This window comes from Mastigoproctus giganteus, chromosome 1 (assembly GCF_048544385.1).
Source record: "Mastigoproctus giganteus isolate SK-2022 chromosome 1, ASM4854438v1, whole genome shotgun sequence".
Taxonomy (NCBI): Eukaryota; Metazoa; Arthropoda; class Arachnida; order Uropygi; family Thelyphonidae; genus Mastigoproctus; species Mastigoproctus giganteus.
Window position 1 is genome coordinate 135,387,614 of NC_143575.1, and position 17,223 is coordinate 135,404,836.

General features: G+C 37.2%; 1 protein-coding gene across 2 annotated transcripts in view; it reads right to left on the reverse strand.

Annotated features, from left to right (window-relative positions):
* Col4a1 (Collagen type IV alpha 1) overlaps nt 1–17,223 on the reverse strand; it is a 1,206,096-nt gene that overhangs the window by 269,561 nt on the left and 919,312 nt on the right. For both annotated transcript variants that reach the window (XM_090374514.1, XM_090374509.1), the window contains exons 30-31: nt 7,563–7,806; nt 2,102–2,209 (exon numbers count right to left, since the gene is read on the reverse strand). In XM_090374514.1, the coding sequence (XP_090230640.1) occupies nt 2,102–2,209; nt 7,563–7,806 (352 nt within the window). The remainder of the gene's footprint in view (nt 1–2,101; nt 2,210–7,562; nt 7,807–17,223) is intronic.

Here is a 17,223-nt window from a genome sequence, read left to right on the forward strand (position 1 = left end):
AATTTACATGCATTTTTCCCTGTGTTATATTGTAATTACCTCCTCAATTTTTTTTTTTTTTTTTTTGCTTTGTTTTTCTGATGATAGGATTTCAGATGGAATTCAAAAATGTCATCTTATACATTAGTTCTAATTATGTGTCTGTGGATACCATTAAACTGAATACTAATCTATATAAACAAATGTGGGATGGAGTGTGTTATATATTTTTTCATCAGCTTCATTTTAACCCTACAGTGCTCAGAAGGGATCAAGTAGGCCATTCTCCAAAATAACTTTTGTGATTAATTGTTGGTTCAATGATAGTGGCTGAAATTTTCAATACCTTCCTAAAAAATAGTCCAACTTTTATTTGAGAGTTTTTGAAGTAAACAAACATTGTTTACTTGGAATTATACATGCAAAGAACCTGATCGGTACCACATGACTATTTACTGTTTTTGAATTCCACTTCAGTGTATACTAGTTTTTTCAGCATCACTTAATATATTACTGAAAAAACTAGGCTGACTTAACTGATGCATCTAATACAAAAATTTCGATTTGATTTTTTTTTTTTTTTTTTTGTTTTCTGCTTAACTACTACAATGTGTTTTTTTGTTGATTATAATTAAATTTTTCATGTAAAATGTTCTTGTTTGAATTATTATTATTATCTACCTGTTTTTTTTTTTTCATTTATGATTTGGCGAAACATTATGTGCATACGTGTAAGTTTGAATTTTTATTCTCTTAATGGTTTTCTGAACAGGAAAATGGAAGTGACTATGAGTTTCATATTTACATTTACGATGGCAATGTTTTTCTTTCTTTTATTCTTAATTTCTCTTCCATTTTCAGCAAAACTAATTAAGCTTTGTTTCATTGAAAAAAAAATAAATAAGTAAAAAATTGTTTTCAATTTTAAAATTTTTCACTAAAAAATTAACAAAAACTTTTTTAATAAGTATTGCAATCAATTAATAAAAGATCAAAACTGGTTTATTACATCAAATTCAAAAATAAAACCGAAAACTAAACTTTTTCCAGAAATAAAAAAATAAAATAGGCACCTGTTGTCATCTAACTGTTTGTTACAATCAGAGGAATATGCATTGCCAAGTTAAGTTTCCATGTACTGTCCTACTTGCAGTAAATTATATAAATATTTTAATAGTAGTAGTAGCAATGGCAAATGATGCAAGAAAGCAGGCTTATATAGCATCAATTTGACTGATGCTATATAAGGTACACAGTTCACCCATCCATACCCTCCAGTTCTTCCTTGATTTTATTCAACCCATCCACTTCCACAACAACATATGGAAGCGTGTTCCAACAATCAATCACCTGCTGGCTGAAGGCACGCTTCTGCACAGCTACCCTGCAACCATCCTCAACTTGAATTTATGCACTCTCATGCATGTGTGTGTGTGTGTGTGTGTGTGTGTGTGTGTGTGTGTGTGTGTGTGTGTGTGTGTGTGTGTGTGTGTGTGTGTGTGTGTGTGTGTGTGATCTCAGCAAGTGGAAGAATGCTATTAACATTCAGCTTACTCAATCCATTCAAGGCTTTAAACACCTCAATCCGATCTCCCTGAAGGTGCCTAGTCTCAAGACACTGCAATTTCCATAACTGAAGCCTTTCTAGGTAAGAGCACCTTTTGTTCCCTCACCAATCTGGTTTCCTTTCTCTGCACTCGTTCCAGCAGATCTACATCCTTCCTAAAGTGTGGCACAGGAAAATAGAAGTGACATTCTATCTAGTCAGGTTGCAGCCTAAACATGCCCTTACACAAAGGGATAATCACCTCCTTATCCCTGCTAGCAAAAGCTTCTGTATATGACTGACAAAAACCCCATGAGCTGTCCTAGCAGCATGTCTGCACTACTCAGAGAATTTGTCCTGGCAGCATATCTGGCTGCACAATTACCTTCAGATCTTTCATTACCCCAGATTAATAAGGATGCAAGTAAGAAGCTCATGGTTCTCATTCAAAGCCAGTAATAAACATTCAGTTTAGATATTGCGCCATCAGAAATTTTATGAGTTTTTTACCCAATTTGAAAATACTCTTTCATACATAATTAATAATTTTTTTTTAGCAAATGAAGAAGCATCTACCTGGTATTCCTGGAATTCCATCAAAACCCCTAGTCCCTTTCTCTCCTGGTAATCCAGGCAACCCTGCAGGTCCTAGTTCTCCTTTTTCTCCTTTTTCTGCTCTATCCCCTAAAGAAGAAAAATAAATTTTTATAGCAAAAAAATTAACTTTTTAAACATTTTTAATTGTTTATAAGTGGAGAGAGGTTTCTGTAAAACCAAGGGCTAAGTAACTAAAAGAGTCCAACTGTCGTCTCTAGTTTTTTTTTTTTTTTTACAAAAAAATAAAATAAAATATTTCAATTGCCTTTTCAGCACATTGTGAAATACTTCTACTTGTATAAATAACAAAACACATTTCTTTAGACTTTGCAAAGATATTTTTATTATTATTTTTTATATTGTTTTTTTTTTTTTTTTTTTTTTCTTTTAAGCGATTTTATAAAGACCATGCTCAATATGACAGCAAATTATAGACTTTACAGTTATCAAGTGGAAACTTTGTTTAGTCTAGGGCAATAGTCTCAAGCAACCAAAGCTACATAGCCACTCTACACACTACACATCATGAATAGCTTCTTTCTGTAAACAGATATGATCAAATTATGTTTGCTTGCTTCTTAGTGCTTTTATCTCATATTGAGGAGGCACTTTGCCACAAGTTGCCATGGTATTGCACTACTCTAAATAAAAGGCACTGTTCCAACAGAGAAGAATAATGCTTTTTATTTAAAGAGAATGTCACTACCCAGAGAGGTGTGATTGATTAATGTCTCATCATTAAGCAGGTATACAATGTGAACTAGTGTGTGTTTTCTGCTTAGCAAACACAATATGCTAATAGCTGTGTAAAGAAAGGGGCTAAAGCGAAATGTGTGAAATTAATTTATATAGCTTGAGTCTTTTGCCCTAGACTTAGAATTCATAGCTTGAGTCTTTTGCCCTAGACTAATTTATGTCTACTTTCTTTACTGAACCATCTCACAATTGTGGTTATATCCCATTAGCACACAGGTGTTCATAATGCCCACCTAGGGAAACTACACTAAGAATTGAAATCGGAGGCATACACTTTAAATAAAAAGCCATATACTTCTCGATTGGAGAAGTGGCATTTATTTAGAGCAGTTCAATACCAAGGCAACTTGTGGCAAAGTACTGCCACAAGTTGAAATATGAAATGAATGCACCAAGCAGCAACCAACAATATGTTCAGAAAGAGGTCATGACCAACATGTATAAGAACACAGAAACAGTAATGAAATTATTTTTCATTATCACTGAGCTGAAAATTATGAGTGACAGCACCACAAGAATCTCAGAAAAAGAGTGGAGGCAGAAATAGAAAAAAAAAAAAAAAAGTTTAATGGAAGGATCTTTTAAAATCAGCATCCATTCATTCACTTAATATAATAATGAATCACATTAATGAGTCACAACAGAAGGAAAAAAAATCTATTAAACAGATGACAGACAAGTAAACTAGAATTTTAAATTTTAAATTTTTTTGTTAGTTGTTTGCGCATCGGCTTCTGTGGCCATAATACACCTCCCAAAGTTTTTGCATTTACTCTGATCCAAGCCCGAGGTGGGATTCGAACCCGCGACCTCTGGGTTGCCAGGCAGGCACTTTATCCACTCGGCTAGCCTGGTTGGCTGTAAACTAGCAATGAATGAATTACCATAAAACACAAACTTACACTGACATGTATGAGCTATTCAATATGGTTTGGCATTTCTAAGAGTACTTTTCAAGTACTCTTAGGAATGCACTTGAGTACATTCCTAAGAGTACTTGAAAAGTACTCTTAGGAATGCACTTGAAAAAGTGTTTACTGAAAGATCAGAAAAAAATTGAAAGTTTAGAGAAATCTGCTGCACCGGGTAGGATTTGAGCATGACAGGCAACATATCTGGATATTTAAACGGTACTTTTGGAATGGCTAATGATGATGCATTTAAAAAACATTCCCGTAGATGGTAATCTTTTAAAAGTTAAGGCTGAATCGCTTGCATATTGAACGGATATTGAAGAATTTAAAAGTTCAGATGAATGGTTCCAGAAATTTCAGACTCGTCATGGCCTATCTTTCAAAAAGTGAAAATGCAGCCATGGACATTGGTCCTAAAAAGGAATGGAAGGAAAATCATTTAAAAAATGTTTTGCTGACATACAACCACAATGACATCTTCAATGCTGATGAAATGGGACTCTTTTTTTTAAATTGCTACTGAATAAAACACATTTAAAGGGGAGAAAAGTAGTGATGGAAAAAAAGCCAAACAGCAGATTATCATTCTCCTAGCGGCAAATGTGTCTGGCACAGAGAACCTTCCTATTTTAATCACTGGGCCAGAAGCCTCAATGCTTTAAAGGTTTGAAGACATTACCAACTATGTATTGGGCAAACCAAAAGGCATGGATGACATCACAAATCTAAGAAGAATGGATCAGATTTAGATTGCAGGATGAGTCCTGCAATCTAAATCTGCAATCTGAGTGAGAACAATAGAAAAATTCTGCTGTTTGTGGATAACTGAACCCCTGATTGTCAAATAAACGACCTATGTGCAATCATTGTCAAGTACCTACCACCAAATATGACATCAGTTCTTCACTTGATCAAGGTATAATCCAGTGTTTTAAGAAAATCTACCAAAGAAGGCTATGTAGTAAGCAAAATTGTGCTGTCTTGAAAGCAAAATTCAATTCAAAATTGGCATCTGCAAGCAATGTGTTTCAGCATGGGATAGTTGATGAAAAAGTGATCTCCAACTTCTTCAAACATTCTGGATTAACCACCTTGAATGATGCTTCTTCCTCTATTAATTGCAAAGAACAGTCTGATAATAGCGAATAAATATTTGAGCATGTGCGTCATCACCTAAACTTCCAGAAAAACCTAAGTTTCAAAGATTACACAGAAGTGGATGCGGAACAATGAATGATTCAGTATATGTATGAATGAAAAGAGGAACTCATTGCAGACATAATGGAATGTTCCGTAATTTGTAGTGAGGAAGATGAGGAACCTACTGTGGTTGAACGAGAAGTTCAGTGAAAGATGCTCATCAAGGATTAGAACTTATACGTCAATTTTTTCAAGCACAGCCTAACTGCAAAAATGCAATAATTGCTATTGTGTACCTTCATAATTCTCTTTTACAACATGCTCTACCATTGAAACAGTGTGTTTTGAACATTATTTTAAAGTATGAAACAATTTTAGGTATGTAGTGAAATTTACAAATTAATTGTAACCTTACTGCATTCTACAATCAATGCAAAATTTCAACCATAATTTTCTTGTTTGATGCTGTGGTACTACTATAAAGTCGGTCTCAGGTGATGGTAACATGGTTTTTCTCCCGAAAACTCAGGTTTTTCATCCAGAAAATCAACCACAGAATACATCCAATTTACAGACAGTATACATGGAGCAATAAGGCCTTGGTTGTCGATGCTGCTAAACCCCATTAAAACAACAACATATTATAACGGTATAGTTTAGGGCTAAAGCCTCAGGTTATATAAATAGTTTAACTAATGTACAAGTTAGTGCATTTGCATCATTTCTGTATATAGCCGACTACATAAGTAGTTATAAATTGGCATCATTAAGTATCTCGTATTGTGAATACCTTCATAACGAGTTGCCATGATATTGCACTACCTTGAATGAGTAGCACTTCACCATAGGAGGAGACTACTGTTACTTATTCTCAGCAGATACTATCACCCATATGGCACTGTTTGAAATATGGTATGGGATAAGATCTCTGTCATCCTCATACTATCCCTATTAGACTTAGGAAAGCAAAAATGATGTAGGAAGGTGATGGTAGGAGAGGAAGAAATGTTGGCGAAGGAAGAAACGGACAGTTACTCCTTCAACTCACACCACTCAAAAACTCATAAATTCCTCGAATAGGCAACGCTTCCCCAGTAGAGAAGATTGTTGTTATGTTACCTATTCTTGGAAACTCTGTGGCCATCAGCCCCCCCATACGGCACCGTTTTGGAGCTTATTGGCTCCTCCTCAGTGGGTGGGCAGGTACCCTGGTGTTGCAATGATGACAATCCAGTTGCATAGTATAAATCCACAATATGAGAGATGCCTGATGGTGTGGAGTAATTTGGATTACGGTATAGTTTAGGGCTAAAGCCTCAGGTTATGTAAATAGTTTTACTAATGTACCAGTTAGTGAATTTGCATCATTTCTGTACATACCAACTACATAAGTAGTTATAAATTAGTGTCGTTAAGTGGCGTAATATTGTGAATACCTTCACAAAGAGTTACCATGATATTGCACTATCTCGAATAAATAATGCTTCACCATAGGAGAAGACTATTGTTACTTATTCTCAGCGGACACCATCACCCATACGGCACCTGAGGTTTTACGTAACCTGAGGCTTTAGCCTTAAATTATACCATAATCTAAATTATTCCACGCCATCAGGCCTCTCTCATATTGTGGATTTATATTTCGCAACTGGCTTATCATCATTGCAACACCAGGGTACTCCCCACTGATGAGGAGCCAATAAGCTCCAAAACTGTGCTGTATGGGTGATGGTATCCACTGAGAATATAACAATAGTCTTCTCCTATGGTGAAGAATTGCTATTGAAACAGCATTGAGATTCTAAAGTATGTGAGAACTTATGACCTAGGAAGTATGCTAACAAGGACTGCAATTTTTGAAAGGATGACTTCCTTCAGTTTTCCTGTCTTTCAATCTATTGAGTAAATTTAGGCATTAATCAATTCTATATTATATTTTTCCCTTAAAAATAGATAACCATTTCTGCTTAAATATAATAGGATTCAGATCCATATTTTATAGCATTAGAACAAAGAATACAGTCCAATAAAAGTCAGTGGTCTCTCAAATTATAAAGATAGCAATACAAGTTACCTTATACTGCACTACTAATAGGCAACACCCCACTAAAGTGAGAAATATAATATTACTTATTAGTAATGTGATCCCCCATCCCCCAATAACTGTTTTGATGCTTGCTGCCATCTCATTAGTATGGCATCTGACAACTGAGTAATAGTTGACAAACAAACAAAAAAAAAAAAAAAAAAAAAAGAGAGGAAAAGTTGTGAAAAAGTAGGTAACCCACGGTTCATACCTTTTGGTACCTCTCATCTTGTGTGTTAATTTATTAATTAAAGTATTTTTTATATTTTACATAATGATGAACAAAAACTTCATTAAAAATTTAAAAACATTATAAAATGAATGCTCATCTATGGAATAATGATATCACAAGACGTAATTTGTTTCACTTTTAGTTTAGGTTTTATTGGCACAATAGCAACTAAGGCTATACATGAAAACCAAGTTACAGAAAAGATCATTTAAAATATGTAATTTGTTCCACATTTGTTACCAGTTTTTATATAAAAATTACAATAAACAAGCAATAATATCAGTTATAAATAGCTACATAAATGATATATACCTGGTAAACCTGGGTAGCCCAATTCTCCCTTTTCACCTTTCAGTCCATCTAAGCCAGGCAGTCCTGGGGGTCCCGATAGACCCCGTTCTCCCTTTGGCCCAGGAAGCCCTGGAAGTCCACGATCACCCTTTTCTCCATTTAGACCTGTAAATCCAGGTGGACCTTCAGGACCTCTTTCCCCAGAGGCTCCAGGTAGTCCATCAAATCCACGAACACCTGGAATGCCAGGTGTTCCTACTTCACCCTAAAAAAAAATTTTAAGAAAAATTAAATCTGTGAACCCTAAATATTAAGCAAATAAGTATTTTTATTTCTATATTAAGAAAAAACACAAAAAAACTTGGAAATATAATTGATGGTATTTACAAGTACTCATGATGGAACAGCCAAACAACAATACATCATTGAAATAACAGACTGCCTGACAGTTATGCAATTGTACAAAAGTCTAGCAGGTATATTGGGATGGGTGTAAAATTCCTTCTCTTGATGGAATTTTACACCCATCCCAATATGGATGAGGGGAAAAAAAAAAAAAAAAAAGAAAAAAAAAAAAAAAAAAGAAAAAAAAAAAATTTATCCCAAGCAAGCTTCGGATGAAGTCGTTCTTTATTACGTGCCAAAAAAATCAAGCTATTCATAAGAGATCCTTGTTGATGCTGGGCTTGAATTTCTATACACTAATTTTCTGGCAATACAAGGTTGTTCCAAAGAACAACAGGAAAAGAAGAACAGCTAAATGTGGAAGATGAAATGTTGGTTTGGCGAGTCTGGGACTGAATTGTAATTGGATATTGATTAACAATTGCATATGTTTTGATGTTGTTATTTGGTTTTTAGGAGCATTAGCAACTAAGGCCATATTGCTCAGGGGATATGCGTTGGTCATTTCCTGACTTTCTGCATCCTCCGTATTTGGTGGTCACGGGCTCGAACCCTGGTCTGATCAAGAAGCGTGCGCTATGCACTGCTGCTCCTGCTCACCTGGCTAAGGAGGCGCCGATATGTTTTGAATGATTTGAAAAAAAAAGGCACAACTGAATCACACAAACAGTACTAATAAGGAATGCAGCAGAATGAAATGTGTGAAGGTGAGTGGATGAGTTTGAAAGTTACAGATCATTTACTAACATGCATACTTTTTGAACACAGTATCTGTCCACTTCCATAACACATGTTTTAACCAACAATCAACTACCCAATCAAGCAAATTTCCATACATCAATCCTACAACCATCCTTCTTCAATTCAAATTTATGTCCCCTTATGCATGTTGTTTTAGCTAGAGTAAGAATGCCATTAACATTTTGCTTACTCAACCACAATCAGATCTTGCATAAGTGCCACAATCAGATCTTGCAGATGCCTATTTTCCATATGCGGCAATTTACAGAATTGAAGTGCATGGGGTGTAAGCCAAAACTTTCAAGACTGGTTGCGTGGAGCATTCACCCATGTAGAACAGCAGAGTTTGTTTGTTTGTTTGTTGTTTGTTTTGTTTTTTAGGAGCATTAGCAACTAAGGCCATATTGCTCCGGGATATGCGGTGGTCATTCCCTGACCTTTCCGCATCCTCCGTATTTGGTGGTGACGGGCTCGAACCCCGGTCTAATCAAGAAGCGTGTGCTACGCACTGCTGCTCCTTCCCACCTGGCTACTGAGGCGCCAACAGCAGAGTGCTCTTAGGTATCAATGAACTAATTCATTCTGAGTTAATGTGTTGCCAATTTGTTTGTGTTATGAAATTGTTTTCCGTGAAGATTAATTACTATATTTAATAACAGCTCTTATACCATGTGAAATTAATAATTTAGTTTATTAAGCTTATCGCTTATTATTATGCACATCAGGTTTTGGTAGCATTGGCAAGCAGGAGTCTGTCAAACGCATGGTCTGATGATGTGTATCGATAAGATGCCTGAAACGTAACCTTAAATTTATAATGATTTGGGCAATAAGCTTAATAAAATATATTATTAATTTCACATGGTATAACAGTGATTATTAAATAAAGTAATTAATCTTTACAGAGTGTAGAAATTTAAGAGAGTTCATGTTATACCACCCCACATCAGCCAAACTCAATTATCATATTTAATTCATTATTATCATTATCATACGTAATTGTGCATTATTTGTTAAATGATAAGTTTCTTAATTACACAGAAATAGAACCAGCCTTCTATGTCCAGGGACCCGCAATCTGAGATTAAGTTTATCACCCAGAAACAAAGTTCATGGGTCATAACACAAAAACTTGGAGCAGTCCTCCCAGTGGAAAAAGTCCATCATCTGCACATCTTTGTGGTCCTAGATGTTGTCACAGACATTCTCTCAGATATGCCAGACAAGCTGTACTTGCTACCTGGAAATCTAAAATGCTGAGAACTGATATTCGGGTGACATTCAAGTCATGTGGACACAATTTCAGCGAAGTTGGGATAGTCTGTGACAGCCAAATTCTATGCTTGCACCTTCACGATGGTGGGACTGTTAGTAATCCTGGGTATAACCTCCATGCACAAGCACACTGTGGGTGACCACCCAGGTGTGAACCAATGTAAACAGGGATGGAGGTGTGGCACCCACCTCACATGGAGGAATGCCACCCCTCCATGTTACTAGGCAATATTAGGTGGTAGATGACTCTCATCAACTGGTGCAATACCACCACTTTGCTTATTGGAGGCTCAAAATGGTGGAACTCATGTTTAGTATCCAGAGCTAAGTTCTAGTCAACATTTCCCAATCTCTTCCATCAGGCAGTATGACTGATGACTTTTGAGTTTATGATGAACATTATGGCGAGATCCAATCTCCCTTACATTTCAAGGGTACAGCTCTAAAGCGGTGTTCACAGGCCAGTCTCTAGTTAGTACACCAGACCGGACCAGACAGAACCTATTGGTAACTCTTTAGGAGGCTTCCGGATCAGCTAGTGTATAATCTTGCTACCTCTACTCTGCCAGATGGTGACTGGAGGGAGTCCAATTAGTGTGTATGCAGGGGGCATTGTTAAGGCCATGTTATGTCGAGGATCTGGGTATATTCTTACCATGTCTATGCAATATCCAAAAATTTCATTACTTCATACAGCATGCCCCCCACTATTTTTCTTACTATTGAATACACCATGAATTCTCAAACTAATAGAGTAAGCTTACCTGCGAAAAGATCTAAACCTTCCAAACACTTCTAACTTCATTTCACAAATATACATGGTCTCAATCCTAATCTCAAGAATATCCATTTCCACTTACAGTCTGCCAAACCCAATGTACTTTTTCTGACAGAATCCCAGTTTCCGGTTGATTCAACTACTGCTCATCTCACTTACTAAAATTATTTACTGTATGATTCCTTTCGCCTCAAAGATGGTACTTGTGCATATGTCCATTCCGATATTCCCTGTCAGAGACATACCATGTGTACACCATGTCCAAAAATTTCATTACTTCATACAGCATGTCCTACCCACTTTTTCTTACTATTGAATACACCATCAATTGACAAACTAATAGAGCAATCTTACCTACGAAAAGATAGAAACCTCCCAAGCACTTCCTAATTCATTTCACAAATATACGTGGTCTCAATTCTAATCTTAATGATGTCCATTTCCACTTGCACTCTGCCAAACCCCATGTACTTTTTCTGACAGAATCTCAGTTATCGGTTGATTCAACTACTGCTCATCTCAGATGCCCAAATTATTCGCTGTATGATTCCTTTCGCCTCAAAGGTGGTACTTGTGCATATGTCCGTTCTGATATTCCCTGTCAGAGACTTGGTAATTTGGAATCTCCTCTTTTCGATCTTTTCCGGCTTAAAATCTCTTTACCTTGTGTTAAATTTATCTGTTGTTTCTAGCATTCTACCAAATAAACTAATCACTTGGAGCTCTTTGACTTCCTCTCTTTGTAACTTGACTTTCTCCAGTCCAACTTTCCTAACAGTGAGGTAATTTTTGTTGGTGATTTTAATGTTCACAACTCCAGCTGGCTTCCATTTTCTAGTCACACCGACCCAACTGGTCGAGATGCTGAAGCTTTTGCAATTTCTAATTATCTTGCACAGATTGTTCATTTACCTACAAGAATACCAGACAATCCTAACCATACATCCAATACGCTTGATCTTCTTCTCACAAACAACCCTTCTAAGTACACAGTCAAAGTGAGTGGTCCTTTAGGCATCTCAGATCACAACTTGGTGATTGTCTCTTTGCCAATGGAGCCTTTATCTCATGGCTATTCCCAACCTTATATTGTTTAGTATTACAAGAATGCCAAATGGGATGAACTGCGAGATTTCTTTTCTTTTTTCCTTGGTCAGATTACTGTTTCAAAACTTCTGGTGTCAAAGTTTGCTCAGATTGTGTCAGTGAAATTATTCTTGCAGGAATGCAATCCTTTATCCTACACTCCTCTTTAAAATCTCGTCCTTTATCTAAACCTTCGTTTTCCAATAAATGTGCTAAAGCTGTTCAAGAGAAGAACATTGCATATCGTAACTGGCTTGTTTCCAATTCTTCAGTTTCATTTTCTGCCTACATCAAAGCTCACAACAATTGTAAAGCAGTTATTAATCAGTATAAACTAGAATTTGAACAGGCTAAGAGTAGAAAACTTGCTTCTTGCCATAATGGTAGCCAAGCATTCTGGTCTCTTGCGAAATCTATTGGCCACAACTTTTGCCCATCTCTGCTCCCACTCTGTCAAAACCAGATGGTTCTGTATTCACTTCGGCCAAGGATAAAGCTGACCTGCTAGCATCCCATTTTTCTTCCAACTCACATATTAATGATCTTGGTAAAACACTTCCCACCATTCCTAGCACGCTCCATTCAATGCTTCCTGTGGTTTTCCATCAAAGGGATGTCAGAAGGATTTTGACAAATCTTGATGCTAAGAAAGCTCCAGGTCCTGATGGTATTTCTCTACTTGTTCTCACAATTTGTGCTCCTGAACTTACTCCTGTTCTTTGCCGCCAGTTTTCACTTTCTTATTCCAAAAGTGTTTTTCCTTCTGCTTGGAAATTTGCTCTTTCCAGCCAGTTCCTGAAAATGGTGACAAATCCCTCCAATCCAATTATCGTCCCTTTGCAATTATTCTACTCTTTCTAAAGTGATGGAGAACATCAATTAACTGCCAACTCTTAAACTTCCTAGAAACCTTCCATCTGATTAAAGATTGCCAGTATGGATTCCGTCAGTGTCGATCTACTGGTGATATTCTGGCTTATGTTAATCATTTATGGACAAATTCAATGGAAAAGTTTGGTGAAACACAAACATTTGCTCTTGACAACTCAAAAGCTTTCTATCGTGTTTGGCATAAAGGTCTTCTAAACAAGCTTCCATCTTATGGTTTCCCAACTGTTTTTTGTAATTGGTTATCCAGTTTTCTCTCTGATCGCTCACTGAGGGTGATGGTAGACGGCTCTCTGTCTTCTATCTTCTCCACTAGAGAACTCGTTGGCATTCCAGGTGAGCGGACGCGCTTAGACAGGGCTCCTCAGTTAAGTGGTTTACTTTTGGATAGTGCTTTTAAATATTTGATTTATTTAAATATTGTTGGATTATTTTGTTATAGGTTTTCCTGTAACTGTTTGATTTTAATAATATTATAGATATAATTTTTTAAAGTTACTTTCATTGATATTTATTTAATTTTATAATGGTTGTTACGAGATCTGCCTTAAACACGTCACAGGGTATCGTGAGTCACACGGAAATAGCAGATGGCGATTTACGGGTGAGTCATGATTTAATCCGTTGTGGAACCTGTGGAATGTTTTCCAAGGTCGACCTGGTGACTAATCCTACCTCACCTGGGGATTCTTTTCTTTGTGATCGATGTAAGGAGTGCACCGATCTTAAATTACAATTTGGTGCACTGATGGAACAATTTGAATCCCTGAAAAAACGAGTGCTTGCCCTCGAAAATAATGCTTCTGGGAGCTCGTCAGGGACTCAAAACTCCAGCAATCTACCAAGTGATGCACACCCGATTCGAGCCTCAAAACAGAAAAACCAAGTGCAAACTACCCTGGTTAGAAAGGACATTGTTTTATTAGGAGACTCCATTGTCAGGGAAACGGGGAATATTTTTTGTAATAAAGATAGGTGGAGCAGAACCAGGGTATGTCTGCCGGGAGCAACTATTGATGATGTCACCAACAGACTGTCAGATTTTAAAGGGGGTAAAGAAAATATTATTATTCATGTGGGGACAAACGATATTAAACGTACACGATCTGACGATTTGTTGGAAAAATACAGGACCATGCTGAGGAAATGTCGCGAGCTAGGCCATAATGTCTATGTGTCTGCAATTCTGCCCAGACACGATAGGAGGGATTATATGTTAAGAGCCTTGTGGATTAACTCAAGACTTGAAGGAATCTGCAAGGCTTTAGGGCGTAAATTTCTATCAGCATGGCCCACACTTGTAGGTAGAAGGAATTTGTTTTGTAGAGACGGGATACACTTGAACAAAGGTGGTGCAAAAGTTTTTGCCAGTATTATTGAGGATACCTTAAAGGCTCAGGGAAACTGCTAGTTAGGGGGGATGTGGGTAATACTGACACGCGTTTATCTGATAATATTGGTCAATGTAACTCTTGCACATACCTTAAGAGTTCTTATCTGTTACCCCAACTGGACGTATTATCTAGATGTTCTGGGGGCAAAGACGTTTCACGTGAGCAGGTAGCTGATATCAGGGAAGAGAGCCTAAAAAACTTCAAGGGTTGTGTTAGGGTTGTTAAATATACAAGAACAGTAAATCTTAATTGTTTATACAGTAACGTTAGAAGTGTCGTCAATAAAATGAGCGAATTCGAACTGCTGGTTAAAACAAGTAACGCGGACATAATAGGGCTTACGGAGACGTGGTGCCACCCGGAAATTGGGGATGATGAGTTTCAGTACGGCTTGTATAATGTATTTAGGAAGGATAGAGTAGATAGAAGGGGTGGTGGGGTAATGCTTCTTATCAGAAGCAGCCTGAGTGCGACGATAGCTTTCCCAGATTCAGACATTTCACATGCTAGTATAGAGTCTGTATGGTGTGAGATAGTTGGAAACAAAGGTACAATGCGAGTAGGCGTAATCTACAGACCAGGTGATTGTGAAGACTATGACAAAAGCCTCTACATGCAAATGGAATGGGCAAGTAAGCGTCAATGCCTTATTATGGGTGATTTCAATTTGCCTCTAATTGATTGGAGTAAATGGGAAGGAAACTCGACATGGGGAACAAAATTTTTAAATCAACTAGATGACTGTTATTTGTATCAACATGTCAGGGAAAGTACTAGAGAAAAGAATATCCTAGACCTCATCATCACACATGAATCAGATGACATAACAGGGCTGACAGTAGAGGAACCAGTAGCAGGAAGTGATCACGGAGTTCTACGGTGGATGATGACGAGAGAGGTAGCAGAAGTAAAAGGCAAAGGAATGGGTTTTAATTTCAGAAAAGGAAATTACGATGCCTTAAGGTACTACATGGCCTCTATTATCTGGGTAGATATCGCGCAGAGAATGAATACAATTGAACTGTGGTACGCTTTTAAAACATTAATCACAGATGCCTTGAATGCGTATATACCATTAAAAAAATACTCCACGAGAAGGGTTCCAAGTTGGATGAATAGTGAAGTTGCCACATTACTTGAGCAGAAAAAGGTGGCATGGAAACGTTACAGAGCAATAAAAAGTACTGAAGCCTATAACAGCTACAAGGTGGTGTGTAATAGAGCCACAGAAAAGGTTCGACAGGCAAAGGCAGTTTATGAGAAATCACTAGCAAACAGAGCAAAGAGGGGGGATAAAGAATTCTTCACATATATAAATGCCAAGAAGAGCAGGACAAACCAGATCGGACCTTTACGTAAGGGAAAGGGGATAGTATTAAATACACCAGCTGCCGTTGCAGATGAACTCAACAGTTATTTTGCATCGATATTTACAAATGAAAAGCCTTTTGTGGCAATGGGAAATTGTGGGAGCGAAGTTAAAAAATATGTAATTAATGATATTGAAATTTCGCAAGATTATTTAATGAAAAAACTTTCAAGCCTACAGACTAGTAAGGCTCCTGGAGTTGATGGAATATACCCTATAATCTTGAGAGAGGCGGCAAGCGAGTGCATTGAACCACTGAGGCTGGTTATGCGAGCATCACTAGACTCTGGGGAGATTCCCTTGGATTGGAAAAGTGCAAATGTATCTCCCATACATAAGGGTGGCTCTAAAAGTGAAGTGGGAAATTATCGACCTGTCAGTCTGACTTCAGTAGTAGGGAAAATCATGGAGGCATTGATCAAGGGTGGAATTCAGGATCATTTGGATAGAATTGAAATTCTCAAGGATACTCAGCATGGTTTTGTAAAGGGAAAATCATGTTTAACAAATCTGGTTCGCTATTTCGAAAGGGTCACTCACGAGCTGGATTTAGGGAATAATTTCGACATTGTTTATTTAGATTTCAGCAAAGCTTTTGACTCAGTCCCACATGAGCGGTTGCTTTATAAGCTGGAACAGGTTGGAATCACTGGGAAAATCCTTAGATGGATAGAAGGATGGCTTCAGGGCAGGAGGCAGAGGGTTGTGATAAATGGCTATTCCTCAGATTGGGTTGATGTAAGAAGTGGGGTTTCCCAAGGATCAGTATTAGGACCACTGTTGTTTTTAATTTTCATAAACGACATTGATGAAGGGATAGAGGGCGTGATGTCTAAATTTGCAGATGATGTTAAAATTGGTAGAGTAGTTAATGATCACTGTCAAGCTGAGCTTCTTCAGAGAGACCTAGATAGGCTTCAAGAATGGTCAGAAAAATGGCAGCTGTGCTTTAATCCAACAAAGTGTAAGGTATTACACCTGGGAAACAGTAATCCCAAAATAACTTATTCACTTGGTGGAGTTCAACTAAACCCAGTACTGGAGGAAAGGGACTTGGGTGTTACGATACGGTCAGACATGAAATTCTCTGAGCATTGTAAACAGGTTGCAAGGAAGGCCCATGGTGTCCTATCGATGATCTATCGAACTTTTGCAAGTAGAGATAGGGACGTGATAATCCCATTATATAAGGCCTATGTTAGACCACACTTGGAATACTGTGTTCAAGTATGGAGACCGCACCTAAAGAAAGACATCGAGCTTCTTGAAAGGGTGCAAAGAAGGGTAACTCGCCTGGTGAGATCGGCAAAAGGGCGTCCTTATGAAGAAAGACTTCGAATATGTGGGTTGCAGAGTTTGGAAACTAGACACCTTAGAGGAGATTTGATTGAGGTGTTTAAGGCTCTGAGAGGCATCAGTAAAATGAATGAGGACAAAATTTTCAAGATTATAAATGATGCTAGAACTAGGGGACATAAATTCAAGTTACGCGGGGAAATGTTTAGATTGGACTGCAGGAAGTTTTATTTTAGCCAGCGAGTTATAAATTACTGGAATAAGTTGCCTTCATGGGTGGTAGAGGCCGACAGTTTGGGGAAATTCAAAGGTCATCTGGATAGTACTTTAGGGTAAGGGAAGCGCATAGGATGATAGGATTAATTTCCTTTTTATTTAATTTTTAATTTCATTTTATTATTTTTATTTATTTATTAATTATTATTATTTATTTATTTAATTTTTGTTTTT